Genomic DNA, 14625 nt, shown 5'->3' on the forward strand with positions numbered 1-14625 from the left:
CAGTCAATTTTAGAGCGTAAGCAGACATTATGGATTTGATAAGACTGTTTAAAATAATGTTTCAAAGTTGGTTTTCCTGAATGGAGAGCTAATACTACACTCAGGGAGTCTGAAAAAATAATGGAACTGTGTATTCCGGTTTCTGTAATGTGTTCCACAGTGGTTAAAATGCTGTGTGCCTCAGCTGTAAAAATACTGGTATTTTTGTTCATTGTCTTTGTGATAGCAAAGTTTGGGCCATGTGCAGCGCATGACACAGAATGGGCGGACTTGGAGGCATCTGTGTAAAACGTTGTGTAGGGGTATTTGTGTCGTAGCTGTAGGAAGTGCTGCAAGATGAGTTCTCTTGGTGCAGTTCTTCTGTTAATGGCTCTGAAAGATAAATCACAAGAAATGGAGGACATTTCCCAGGGAGCAACAAGGTCTGTGATAGAAGTTTTGTAAGTCTCGCTAAAAGAAACCCCAAGCTCTTCAGCATGCACTCTCACTCTCAACGAAAAAGGCATAGATATAGAGGGCCGACTGAGAAACGAGTGCATGGCAGAGGTGTCATTGACAATAAACGAAGAAGGGTGATTTTTTATGGATGTTGCCTTCATGGCATACAATAGATCTGTGTATAAGCGCTGGTCTTCCAGGCACCACTGGTCACATTCCACATATAGGCTTTGTGCAGGACTCGTTCGGAAGGCTCCTGACGAAAGGCGAAGCCCAAGGTGCAGAAAAGGGTCAAGCATTTTTAAAGCGGTTTTCGAAGCTGACCCGTATACTACGCTTCCATAGTCCAGCCGCGACTTCACTAAACTGTTGTAGAGACGCAGCAGGCACATCTTATCTGCGCCGTAGGAGTGGTGGGATAGGACTTTTAGGATATTCATTGCCTTAATACATTTTATTTTGAGTAGCTTTATATGTGGAATAAATGACAGCTTTTCATCTAGCACAATCCCTAAAAACTTGTGTTCCTTCTTCACAGGCACAGCCACTCCACTGAGGTGGACGGTGGGCTCAGGGTGAATACCACGCCTCTTGGAAAATAAGACATGAGCTCTTTTGAGGATTTAGCTTAAAGCCATTTTCGTCGGCCCATTTTACAAGCCTGTTTGTGGCAAGTTGTAACTGCCGTTCACAGATAGACAGGTTACAGGACCGGAAACTGATATGAACATCATCCACGTAAATGGAGTAAAAAATGGTACGGGGCAGAGCTTTTCCAAGTGTGTTCATCTTAGCTATAAAAAGTGTGCAACTAAGTACTCCACCCTGAGGAACGCCATTTTCTCGCATATACAGCGCGGATACTGCAGCCCCGACCCTCACTCTGAATGTTTGTTCAGACAAATAGCTTTCAAAGGCATTAAGCATATTCCCACAAATTCCAAAAGATTTCAGGTCTCGCAGGATGCCGTAGCGCCAGGCAGTGTCATATGCTTTTTCTAGATCAAAAAATATGGACATACAAAACTGTTTGTTAACAAAGGCATTTTTCACATAGGATTCAAAAGCGACAAGTTGGTCTATTGTTGATCTGTCCGACCGAAAACCTGCCTGGCAGCTGTCCAGAATACCATTGTATTCCAGGAAGTATAGTAACCTTCTGTTGATCATTTTTTCGAACAGCTTGCACAAGCAGCTGGTCAGGGCAATTGGACGATAACTTGAAACACAGGATGCATCCTTTCCCTCTTTCAGCAGTGGCACAACAATAGCCTGTTTCCATGCCTTAGGAAAGTGCTCAGCACGCCATATTCTGTTAAATAAAAACAGGAGAGTATTGATTGTGTCTGTATGAAGGTGTTTGATCATGCCGTACGTAATGTTATCTGCACCTGGTGCCGAAGGCTTGCAACCAGCCAACGCAGTCATGAGCTCGTGAAGGGAGAATGGAGAGTTATAGGAGTCATTTGATTGCTTGTGGTCACATATGGACTTCCGCTCAGCTGACTTTTTGTAGTGTATAAATGTGCTTGTGTAATGTGAAGAGCTTGAGACGTGTTCGAAGTGTTGTGCCAATGCGTTTGCCTGGTCCTCCAGGGTGCCACCAGTGGTGTCAACAAGGGGTAAGCCATGTGTGCTTTGTCCATTTAGTTTTCTTATCCTGTTCCAAACCTTTCTTGTATCGGTGAAAGAATTTATTGAAGTTAAGAAGGACCTCCAGGTATTGTTTTTGGCCTGACGGCGAATGCGCCTTCCCATGGCTTTGGTGCGCTTGAACGCTACAAGGTTGTCCGCAGTGGGGTACCTGCGAAGAATGCCCCACGCCTTGTTCTGTGCCTGGCGTGCTTGTCGACACTCTTCATTCCACCAGGGCCGCCTTAGGTTACTTGTGTTACCAGAAGTCTGGGGAATGAAGTTCTCTGCAGCGTCAAGGATATGTGCCGTGAGAAGGCTACAAGCTTCATCAATACCCAAGTGTTCTATGGAACTGTATGTGAGTTGAGATTTCTGCTTAAATTTCTCCCAGTCTGCAGCGGTTTCTTTAAACCTTTTAGTTGAGGTGGGAGTGTAAGGGTCTCTGTCTAGGCATCTCAGGAATACTGGGAAATGGTCACTTCCAAGCGGGTTTTTCTCCACCTGCCACTCAACGAGTGGAAAAAGAACAGCAGAACCGATTGCCAAGTCTATGTGTGAGTACGTGTTGTGTGTAATGTTATAATATGTGGGCTGTTTTTTGTTGAACAAACACGCACCAGATGATACTAGGAAATTATCAATCAAGCGGCCGCGAGCGTCAGTTCGCCCAGAACCCCAGAGTTTGTTGTGTGCATTTAGGTCTCCAACTAAGATAAATGGTTCAGGAAGCTCATTTACCAACGACTCAAATTCTGAGGTAGACAATTGATGATCCGGGGGAATGTATAAGGAACATATTGTAATCAGCCGACCAAAAATGATCACGCGGACAACAACTGCCTCAAGGCTGGTGAGTAGTCTAATGGACTGGGATGGAATGGATTTTCGCGTCACAATGGCAACCCCACCAGATGAATGAGCAAAGGCATCTCTATCTTTCCTGAAGACAGTGTATTGTTTAAGAAAGTTACTTTGCTTGGGATTCAGGTGTGTCTCTTGGAGGCAAACAATACTGGATTGATGTTTATAAAGGAGTTCATATACATCATCCAAGTTTTTTATGAGACCCCTACAGTTCCATTGAACTATGTTTTCAACAGCTATTATGGATTAAAGATAATAAAGATGTAGTTGAGAAGTTGCCTATTTTGGTTCATGTCAGTGAGTCTTGTTTAGGGCCTGTTGTACGATGAGGTGGTTTTTTTCCCACGGCCAAAAGTGCCGCGGCGCTCATTTTGCGCCTGCTGGGCAGGTTGAGATGCCGAGGTGTCCATGTCCTCGTCTGACAAATCAGGCGGCACCGACATGGTGTCTATCCGGCATCCACCTCGCGGATTGGTTCCTGAGGTGGCTGCAGGCTTCTTGGTTGGAACCTGCGGTGCGGTAAGGGAAGGAGTACGTGTGGGGCCACCTGAGTTCATGCTCTCAATACCCTCGGGTGTCGTGCGGGCCAATGGAGCTGGACTGGAAGAGGCCGGACCAGTCCCAACAGCGCCCGTCACCACATTCTCCACGGGCTCCGCAGACGTAGTGGCGGGGTGCTCGGCTGTGGACGGCAGCCCAGCAGGAGGAGGAACCACCAGGGCCTCTGCTGTAGAGGCAGGAGCTGGTGGTTGCTCGGAGGGGGTTAACGACAGCGACACATCAGCTAAGCTGCATTGTGTCGCAGTACTAACCAAACGTCGCCCCAACCCCCGGCGGGCGGCGTCTGCATAGGATGCCGCCGAAAACATCTTGTGCTTTTGGCGTGCTTCGGGGAAACTGATATTTTCGGTTACTTTGATCTGAATGATCTCTTTTTCTTTCTTGAAAGATGGGCAAGATCGTGAGTATGCAGCGTGTGAACCACTGCAGTTCGGACATTTCATGATTGTGTTTTTGCAGTCATCAGAAGAGTGATCATTCTCGCCACATTTCGCACAGGTGAGCTTGCCACGGCAAGCTAGAGTTCCATGACCGTAGTGTTGACATTTAAAGCATCGCCTCGGGTTTGGAATGTAGGCGCGTACACGACAGCTAAGGAAAGCTGCCTTCACTGTCTCTGGCAGGGTAGAGCTAGCAAATGTTAGGATGATGTGTTGGGTCTTGATCTCTGCTCCATCTCTTCTCATAATAATTCTACGGACGTCAACAACACCTTGGTCATGCAGTCCCTCAAGAAGATCATCATCTGTCTCATGGAGGAGCTCTTTGTCAGAGATAACACCTTGGACAGTGTTTAGCGTGCGGTGTGGCGTAACGGTGACGGTCAAGTTGGCAATTTTTTCATGCTTCAGGAGGTTCTCGCTTTGGTTTTTTCGCATAACTTCAACAAGGAGGTCTCCAGAGGGCATCTTTTTGGCGTTGTAGTCTTTGCCAACAATGTTTTCAATACATTTGGCAATTAAGAAGACTGACAGGTCGGTGATAGGTTTTTCATCGGTCGAGTGTACAACTAGATACTTGCTGAAAGCTGCCTGAGGTGGTTGGGAGCGGAGTACTTCGGTGCGACCCCTTTTAGTAGGTCGATCAGGGTGTTTTGCGAGAGTTGAGAATAGCCATAGAACATGGAATCAATTCGGTGGCGAGGCCAGTCGCCCACCACCGAGCCCAACAAGGGAACGTGGCTTTGAAGCACACGTTAACTGTACCTCGCCACTATAACCCTATGGTCAGAATCTAGGGTGATGTCCTCGCACAGGGTTAACCCTCGCCGCCTAGAGAAAAAACAGAAAAATGAGGAAGAGAAAAGATTTCAGGACAGCGTTAGGAAAGAACATAGGAAAGGGAAAGAATGGAGAAGAGGACAGGAAGAGGCGACTGGCTGATTCCCCCAGGTCGGGTCAGACTTGGGGCACCATCTACGGGAAGTGGGGGCCGAAGTGGTGTGTTGCCTCTGCCAGGGGGCCACGAAGGTCCAAAACAACCCTGGCTTTGGCTCAACCACCAGGATGCCCTTTTCCCCAGACACAGCAAAGCCACGCACAGCCGAGGGCGTGGGTGGGTCCAACCCACATGTGCTCGGGTCCGTGGTGTTGCAAGACACCAAGTGCCTACAGCAGTAGGCACCCCTGCAGAGCTCGGGACCGTGGTGGCGCTACTCACCAAAACACCTTGAGTACACAAGGTGCCCCCTGCGGGGAACCTGATGAGAGAAGAATCAAGTTTTAAGATCTAAACATACTTCAGTTCACAGTACGATAAAAGGAATGTCCTGCTGGCCTGTGTTTATCGCCTGCATGCTTTCAACAGCATGTCACTGTCGTAGCCATGTCTACATACTCGCAGTATCCTGCATAGCTTTCTCAGCATCGTTTTTTCACTCAATGGGCCATTTAAGGCTCTCACATTAATAGGCTATGATAAAGCCAATGTGCACTAGGAAAACTACACTCAACATAAACAATAAAGAAGGAAGCCATAAACCACGTTGTGACTGGCACGACCTCGCATGCAGCTCTTTGAGGTGCTCCTGACACCACTCCCTCCGTGGGTGCACTATTGAGGCGACCGCCACTGCAGCCACGCGCGGTTCTTAAATGGGGCTGTCCTTTAAAGCTCCAGCAAAAAGCCGCCTCACAGCAAAGAAAATAGCAATTTACAGGGCGAAAAGCATACCTGAAGAAAGGGGTCACTGACGCCACAGACGTCGTGCTCAGGAGAGTAGCCTGCCATGATGAGGTTTTTAAGAATCCGTACCAAGTTGGGGACCAACTGCAAACACAAAAAATTCACAGCAAACAAAACTTAAAGAACTCTAAACCTAATCATGTTTTTGCAGAAAGTTAGAAATAAATCGAAGAAAAAGAAAAGAAGAAGTCATTGGCATTTCACCATACAAAAGACAAAACTTCGCAACCATCATCTACCTAAATAAATGCACTATTATGCGCAAGCGTTACAGTGAAAGCTTGCATCCTCATTTCTCTCAACATACAGGCTTATTATACTAAATAAATAACCAATGAAAATGTTTTAGCTATATTCCTGTCAAGTAGTCATTAAATTTTTGTGGTGCACCAGCTATGCATGCAAGTCAAGCCTTCCAATTGTAAAGGTGCGAAAACAGGCAGGGTGGTACAGAAGCATCATGCACGGCACAAAAAACAGAGAAGCTGGTTCAAAGAGCAGGACACTTAAGAGGACACTTTAAATGCCCAGAGCTAGTTCGGGACTTCAGAGTCTGTCTCCTGTTCTGATACAAATAGCCCAGCATAAATTTACCCCAACTGACACCCCAGTAGCCGACAGAAACCTTTCTGAACCACTGCTCATTGTAATAGGTCTCTACAAAGCAAATGCAAGCATAGGCTGCTTGCCAGATGGGAGGACATGTGTATAACAAAAGGCTTCCACTTTTGCCAACAATCTTTCTTAGAAGAAAGAGAGAGGAAAAAAAAAAAAAAAAGAAACCTGGCCCTCCAGGTATCATTACTTATGGAGCGCTGAAAAAAAAAACTGTATATGTGCATTTTATTTTTCTTGTGGTTTCGAAACGGTTGGTGCCCCAGTAACCTTAGTGGCCTCCGGTGTGATGCCCCCCACATATACTTCCTCTCCCCATCACAATGCAGGTGCTCCAATCCAGCAGCTTGCCCTGTCTGCACATGAACACTGGGCCATAGGCCATATGCAGTTTATACAAGAAACCCCAAAGTGAGCACAGAGAAATTTCAGAGCCATTTTAGGCAACTCAAACGAGTGTGAACTAGTACCAAGAAGAAGAAACTGCTGAATGACCAGTGTGCCTAATCAGCTGCACTTTAAAGCCAATGTCCATCACCTGACCTCCGTGGACAAGAGCAAAAGGTGGTGTTGGTACTCCCAATTTTTTTCATGCACCTGTGCAAAGTTTGTCAACTGCTGCCCAATGTAGCCCACTTTGGTAGGCTTATAATACGCAGCACCCCACTAATGAAAGTAAATGAAGTGGACAACGAAACATGAGTCCCAAATCACTTCTTTTTTCAATCTGCATGTTCAGTTGTACTGTTTTTTTTTTTTACTGAACTGGAATAGGACAGGTGGTCAGGTCCAGCAAGTTGTACACAAGTGATCCTCGTTGTGACCAACAAAGGGCTAAAGACAGCTGTGGCTAAAAGCTGCTACTAAAAACAGAGATACTGAAAAAGGAAAAGGTTCTCGCTATAGCACACTACATATTACTGCAATGGCCCACACAAAGTTCTCTACACGATTGCTATCTTTCGGCAGCATACTTTCTAAGGTGAGTTCTGAAAAATGGAATCTCTTGTACTTTTTTTCCAACCGCAGCTTTTGTACATCAGATTATCAGAGAACTCATTGCTGTCGTCGCGTGAATCAACTTAGAAAAAACAGTTTCCACAGTACAAATTTAGAGCCAATGCAAAATAAGATGTGCCTAAAACATCCTGCACGACCTGAAATCTACACCACATGTAGGCAACCGATTTACAACCATTTAGTGGCTACAGCTGAATTACAAAATTTGTACCTTGACAATACTTGTTTCCACGAGCCTTTTGCTTATGTAGCTATACTACCTGGATTCTTTCTCATGTTTCTCAACATCCTCTAGTACGCATTTAGTGCTATCATGATTTGAAAACAAGAAATGTGACTCACAACAGCCTCACTGACTATGCCATAGGAGAGACACCTGTTTGTAACTCGTATGACAGAACTGAAGCGGCCAGTGACACAGCATGAAACAACACTTCTGGTTCTGCCCTCCATGGCAGGTGTGAGCTAAATAAGACGCTATTGTGGAAACTTTGTAAAGTCATTCGGACTACTATTTGGGATGCGGCTCTTTAAATGAACAAACAGAGCAGATTTTACTGCCATAGAAATGTAGACATGCTTCTGGGAAGCATTGCAAGGGAAACAGTGCATAAATTTCGTCACTGCTTTGCAGCAGCAAGCCAGTTTGATGCAGCTACAACAGACATATAAATGGTAAGGGCAACAAGAACCATGGGATTCAAAAATAAGAGAGCACACATGCTTGCGCATCTTGCTCAAGCTTAAAATATGGGCAAAATGTTCAACATGCAAAATTCAAATGGTCGCAAGCATACCTGCTCGTTTCCATTACAGCCAAAAATAAATATGTTTGTTTTGCAACACTTCATTGAAAGGACTTGCAAGGCCTGGTTTTGGCTAAGCAAAAATGAGATCCTTCCTTTCATTAAACACCAATAATTGCCTTTTTTTAATCGTGATGACGAATGTGTATGTGGAAAATGTCACTGTAAAGCGCTAAACTAGGAACAAGGCAAGTACTCTTGCGACCTTTGTTGTCATAGCAAGACTAGCAGAGTAACCATCACATACAGACACACTTGGCGATTGTTAATAGTATTTTTTGTACAGTGAGCAACTGAAACATAACGAAAACCCCCGGGCTTGGACAGTTCTGCACACACACAAAGCTGCCCTTTGCAATAAATACAAAACCAAACAATTGTTTACGTCACAACTCCAGCCAGCGGCTATGCCAACAGGTGAAAGAGTGGGAGGCTATGACAAGGAACACTGAGGCCAACAAAGCAGGCTGGCAAAGCAGGCCAACAAGGCAGCAGGCATAAATAGGAGTTCAGAGAGAGAGAGAGAGAGAGCCAGAAAGAGAGCCCAAAAATGAGATGGGGCAGGGGGAGGAGCATAAAAAGCGATACCTCGTTGTACTGCTCCCGTCACAACAAGAGTGGTTGGGGATGGGAATAAAAAAGGGAAGGAAGAGAAGACACCACCGTCAGCCCTTTCTGCTCACACTGTTCCTTAGACCACACTAGCCCGAGGCTTCACAAAAGAGGAAAGGCGCCGCTTGCGGTAAGTATTTCGCGCCAACCAGCAAATCTAATGCAATTCAGCCCAAACAGTGTAGCAGCGCTACAGGAAATAAAATTTGAAAATATCACTTGTGACTGATGCTAAGCGATAGCAATACGACTTTCATCTCAACGCCTTCAATGCAAATAATAACGGTGTCTAGTACACGTGCAAGCCACCACAAAGCCAGGTTGACAGCAGCAAGGTTGGGCAGAATGCAACAGTGAGCCCTTGGGTGCCCCACAGTGTTGGGCTAAAAATCTGGGCCTGGTCCTTGCGAAGAACCAATTCACTCTGGGGGATGCTGCACACGATGCCAAACAGCTTCAAAGCTGCTCAAACTGCTCCCCTTTTAAAATGTTTTTTTTTTTCAGCCCTGGTGTCGCCATTTGATGACACCACACAAAATATCCTCTGGCGCCTTCAAAACTAAACCAAAACTACTAGTTTTCAGGGCAAGAGTTCTTCAAGTATACTTCTTGTGATACACATCACTACTGTTGCATTTTCGCGAAACTGGATGATATGAAATAGAAGCTCTAGTGGACATAATAAGGTAGGATAGGGGAGCGGGTACGGAAACTGAAGGGCTTGTTTGTTTAAATGGCTGGAAATTACTGAATACTTGCATTACTAACTTTATTTCTTGTCTGTAGGCTTAGGATGTCGTACCTTTTAAGAAAACAAGAATTTTTTTTCTACTGAAAGAAAACTTTTAATTGCCTAATGACCTAATTGTCAAGCCTATAAATTAATATATACTTGCACTATCATCTCAACTTTTCGTTTCTGCACTTTTGAGGTTGAGAACTATACGCAAGCGCACAGAAAAACAATTTTTGCTTAAGTTAAAGTAAAAATTTCAGGACAGCAAGGGTTAAAGATGCACCAATTCAACAATCTGTCTTGCATTACAACCACCCGTTTCAGCCGCTCCCACAGAACTGCTTTTATCTTGATCGTCTAAAGTCAAAGAAATGATCGTAACTGCCACCATGTTTAGCATGGCTATCAAAGATTTCATGTCTTATCCATTGTCGATGCTCTCCTTTTTTGAGACATTGTAGTTCAGAAAATAGTAATGATCCGAAGTGGGCCCCCCACAGGCTTTGACTTCTCGAAATAAAAGCTGCCAGCTAAAACATGGGAGGCTATCAAGATCTAGTGGAACAAACACTCTAAATACAAAGAGCCACCTTGTAATCACAAAAAGGTAGGCAACAGTGAACAGATTTCAAATCCAACTAGGATGCACTGCTGGGTTAGTTGGTTCGGATGCATTTTGGAAGCTTCTAGAATATGAAGGGCCTGCGATACAGAGCAAGTGGCAACAAATAAACGCTTCTCATTTCATTTAAATCCGTCAAGTTAACCTTAGTGTCCCAAATGTGCAGCTGTGTACATATTCACGTTGAGCAAAGTCCTCCAGGTTCATTCAATCGAGACCTCCCAGTATGTATTGCCGTTGCACAGAACCCCACAAATTACCAAATTTGTGCTCAGCTACTTGCTCGCCATACAAGCCCCTCTATTGCTGCAAACATCGCAAGAACTAAGTTTACCGCGCAGGCGGTTTTGCTACGATACAGCGCCAGCATAACTCTTTTGCTGCCACACCAGTGCGTTTTTAAATACCGTATAAGTTTGAATATAGGTTGACCCCCTTAGCTTGCGGGCGGGCAATAGAAAAGAAAATTTATGTACTACCTATTATCGTTTTATTGTGGTTATGAGCATTTGTTTTGTCCAAAAGTTACTCAATCGGGCTGTCTTAAACCTCGTCAGACGACTCTACCTGGCCTCTGTCTGGCTGTCTCCCGCAAAGCAAGCTGTCCTCTGTGCAGTCCGGGGATAAATGCTCACCAGAACATCTTATCAGTAACCGAGCACCGTGCATGGGACACCCATGCGCAGGCGGCCAGCAGGCATCTGGGTGTTGCGGACGGCCATCTATTCGTAGGGAAGTCGCACAATGCTAGCAGACAAAATTCACCACCTTTCCTCCAGTTACGGGCTTACAGTGCGGTGCCCACGAATCGAGGTCTTCCGAGAGTTGCATAGTGAGAGCAGCCCCTCAGCCTACGCCAATAGCGTGCACCCTTTTCTGTGACACCGAACTGGCGCTAGACGGACATGTTGCTATTGGCTTGGGCATACTATATGACGCTTCTTTTAAATGCTGTTGTGAACTGGCACTAAGTGCCTTAAAACTTATCTTGAGCAAGACGAGAATAGCACCCACACGCTCGCTCATAAAGAAGCAAAAAAAAAGCCCATGCGTCTGATTGATGTCGGTGGTGACGGTGCCTTTCCGGTTTGGATCGGTTCGATGGGCTCCCTGGTTGTCAGATGACAACCATTATTATGCCAATGACCAGTATATAGGTCGAGGGATGACTTTTCAACAAACTTTTTTGTAAAAAATCTCGACCTATGTTCCGACTTATACGGTACGTAGCCCTTGTTACTACTGTTCTTGCCGCGTAAAAATGCCACACACAGCAGCGCAAGTATGTCTGAATGGCGCTCGAGTGAATAGTGGCAGCAAGGTAAATGTGGTTTGTTATTTTGCAGAGACAAAAGAGCGGCCCTCGGAAGCAGGAACTTTCAAACCATGATGAAACATTGCCTTTCGGAAATGGTGCAACCAAGTGTGTGGAGCTTGAAGTGGGGAACTTTTAATTTCAGCTTTTGCCAGGACTTCGGCTCTACACCTTCCCTGATGCCATTTTCTCAGTCCCCACATGTTTGAGTCTTGAGTAAAAAAAATATCACATAGACAAATCCTTAATCATTCAAAAGAACCAATAATCACCAATCCCTCAAAAAAAAAAAATCCAGTAGTATGAACATTTTCCTCGAGGCAACTGACGAACTTTAGTTGCCACCAGTTTAGGAAGAAAACGAGTTCACGCTTGCCACCGACTTTAACGAGCCTTCATAAGCACATGAAGTGAAGTCAGTTCCTGCAATTCATTGATAAACAAGCTCAGGACCGACATAACCGATACCTATCATAAGTGCGCTTGCACCTTGCTAGGTGGAATCGAGGGTGTGCCTAGCTTGGGTTTTACAAGCCATCCAATCCAGAAGGCTTGCTAAGTCACAGAAGAAGAATGATAACTCCAAAGTGCCTGGGACATCTTTCAATCCTTTCATTAGAAACTGTGTACAAAAACATAACATCAAACAAGTGTACTAAACCTAGGTAAAAGAAGCGAACTACTCTGACTGCTTATCTCTAGTCCGGATGTTGCCAAGCACAGTAAGAACTCAGTGAAAAAGGACCGGTGCAATTTTTGCTACATGGCCTTTATTGTTAGCATTTTTTGTTTCAATTGTGCACACTTCAACATAACTTTTTGGTACATTTTTGAGGAGAACCAAAAATAAAAACATTGACTCAAGAAAACACATTATGTTAACTTGCAAATGACTAAACATAACAGGGTTTTTTTCACGAGAGGCCTCACAATTAATCAATTAATAAACTTGCAGCGTCGGGGGAAGCATTCTGGCGGAAATAAATACCGCAGTTCCTCGATTCTAAGCACCCCTTTTTTTCCACGGTCGCGATGCCCAGTGTGCTTTAGATTAGGAAAACCTAAATACTCCCCCCTCCCCCTTCGGCCACTTTTTTTTTTGTGACCATATCAGATGGGCGCGCAAGGAATAATGTTTTATTTAACAAGCATTCTATAATAAAAAAATAGGCACAGAAAGTGAACCCACCACTTACTTCTGATATTCAGACACCCTCACTACCACTTGAGTGTTGTGCCGCTTGGGCCACCGCTCTCAGTATTTCCCAGCAGGTAGGTCGTGTTCTGTTCCGTTGAAATAATTTGTAATAGAAAACTTTATAAATTACTTGGCCACAACGTCAACGCGGGCCCACTTCCCCGCGTCTAGAATCCACCTCGTGATGGTTGGTAAGGAAAGGGGGTGCTTAGGTTCGCATGAAAACTTTTTTTCCAATTTTTCTTCTCTGAAAATATGGGAGGGTGCTTAGGATCAGTGGGTGCTTAGAATCACAAAAATACGGCAAGTACTAACGCATGGCTTCTGAACTTCCTGCCTAATTTTAGTAATATATGATCTCATGCTTCCCAGTAAAACGAAAAGTACCGAACAAAATGTATAACTATGACCTTAGCCACCATGAGCGACAACAGGAGGCCGCTTGAAAAAAACCACCCTAGCTAGGAACAGTTTCTGCGTGATCATCGCCTTCTACAATTCACGCACATCAAATTGCCCCGGAGGCTCAATAGCCCAAGACTAGTAAGGAGCGCATGCTTTCTGCTGATTATTGAAGATGGCCTAAGAAAAAAATTATCTGAAGAAGGAACTTCTGTAGTGTGGAAGATCTGGATATTGGAACAAAACATCCTGTTGAGCCGACTAACCAGCGTGTTCATCCTGCCCTGTATTTAAAGTCAGTAGAAGGAAGCCACCCTAGTACTGTTAGCATCTAAAACGCTTTAGTTGCTGCTAACCCGGGATTGGCCACTTGGATTAGCCTCACTGCCCTACTGCTTCATGCTAAAAATGACAGTGAATACGTACGGCCTCGTCAACGCTAACTGCTCTGCACTAGCATATGGTGCCACAGAGATCCTCGAAAACCAGTTCATGTCGACTCAAATTTTCACACTCAATGGCACACGGGTGCCATTCCCGAAGTTTGAAGAAAGTGCGAGTACCAGATCAGAGAACTGAAATGCACATAGTTCGAACGTAAGGACAATTTGCTGCCTTGGTTCATTGAGACATTTTTGTATCACTCCATGGCTCCGTTGTATTTCATCCAATATTGGGGCAATCATTTAAAGCCCACCAGTCCTAAAAAGGCCACGTCTCGAATTGCGCGGTACAGACGTGACCAGTTGATGACTATACAGGGTGTTATGACGATAAGTGGAACACTTTAAAAATTTTTCCTGAGCGAATCGCTGCTCGGTTCAACTTTACACAAAGGTCGCATTTTGTGGTCTATTTTGTTTGACACCGGGAACAATGACGGTACTTACCTGTTTATTCTGAAAATAAATAAAAACGATTTTCGCCTATGGGAAAATGGCGGCCGATTAGGACGTGCCAGCCAGTGCAAGCTGATCTTGAAACGACGGCGCCACCTGGGGTATGCGGAGCAAAACGGACGATGGGGATTCCCGGTAGGAAGGAGCGAAATGGTGTAGCAGACAATCAGAAAATCTTTCGTCCCTAGCTCACGATGATCACAAATAGTTGCATAACAGCTGATTCCAATCATAACAAAACATTCCCACGGTTCATCGTTGCCAATAAATGTTGTATTTGTTTCCTCACCTGCTTTCACATTTTCTGATCAACTGCTACGTCATTGGCTCCTTCCGGCCACGAAAGGAGCATGAATCCCCATCGTTCGTTTGGCTCAGCATACCCCAGGTGGCGCTGTCATTCCAAATCAGCTTTTACTGGCTCGCACGCCCTAGTTCTGCCGCCATTTTCCCACAGGCGAAAATTGTTGTTTATTTTCAGAATAAACAGGTAAGTACCGTTGTTGTTTCTGATGTCAAACAAAATAGACCACAAAAGGCCCCATTCCTGTGAAGTTTGAGTGTGAACCGAGGGGCGGTTCGCTCAGGAAAAAAAATTTAAAGGGTTCCAGTTATCGTTGTAACACCCTGTATACATGACGAAACATGGGCTCGGAAGCCGGAGCTTCAACATGAGGTTTAGGTGCAATGTACTCGATACACGTCTAATTTCAACAAA

General features: G+C 44.9%; 1 protein-coding gene across 5 annotated transcripts in view; it reads right to left on the reverse strand.

Annotated features, from left to right (window-relative positions):
* The window catches only part of Ap-1gamma (adaptor protein complex 1, gamma subunit), a 76492-nt gene that overhangs the window by 36066 nt on the left and 25801 nt on the right, over positions 1-14625 (reverse strand). For all 5 annotated transcript variants that reach the window (XM_077686385.1, XM_077686384.1, XM_077686388.1 and 2 more), the window contains exon 6: positions 5671-5766. In XM_077686385.1, coding sequence (XP_077542511.1) covers positions 5671-5766 — 96 coding nt within the window. The remainder of the gene's footprint in view (positions 1-5670; positions 5767-14625) is intronic.

The sequence above is a fragment of the Haemaphysalis longicornis genome, unplaced genomic scaffold, assembly GCF_048455015.1.
Source record: "Haemaphysalis longicornis isolate Haplotype H1 unplaced genomic scaffold, Haemaphysalis longicornis Haplotype H1 scaffold_1, whole genome shotgun sequence".
Lineage (NCBI taxonomy): Eukaryota > Metazoa > Arthropoda > Arachnida > Ixodida > Ixodidae > Haemaphysalis > Haemaphysalis longicornis.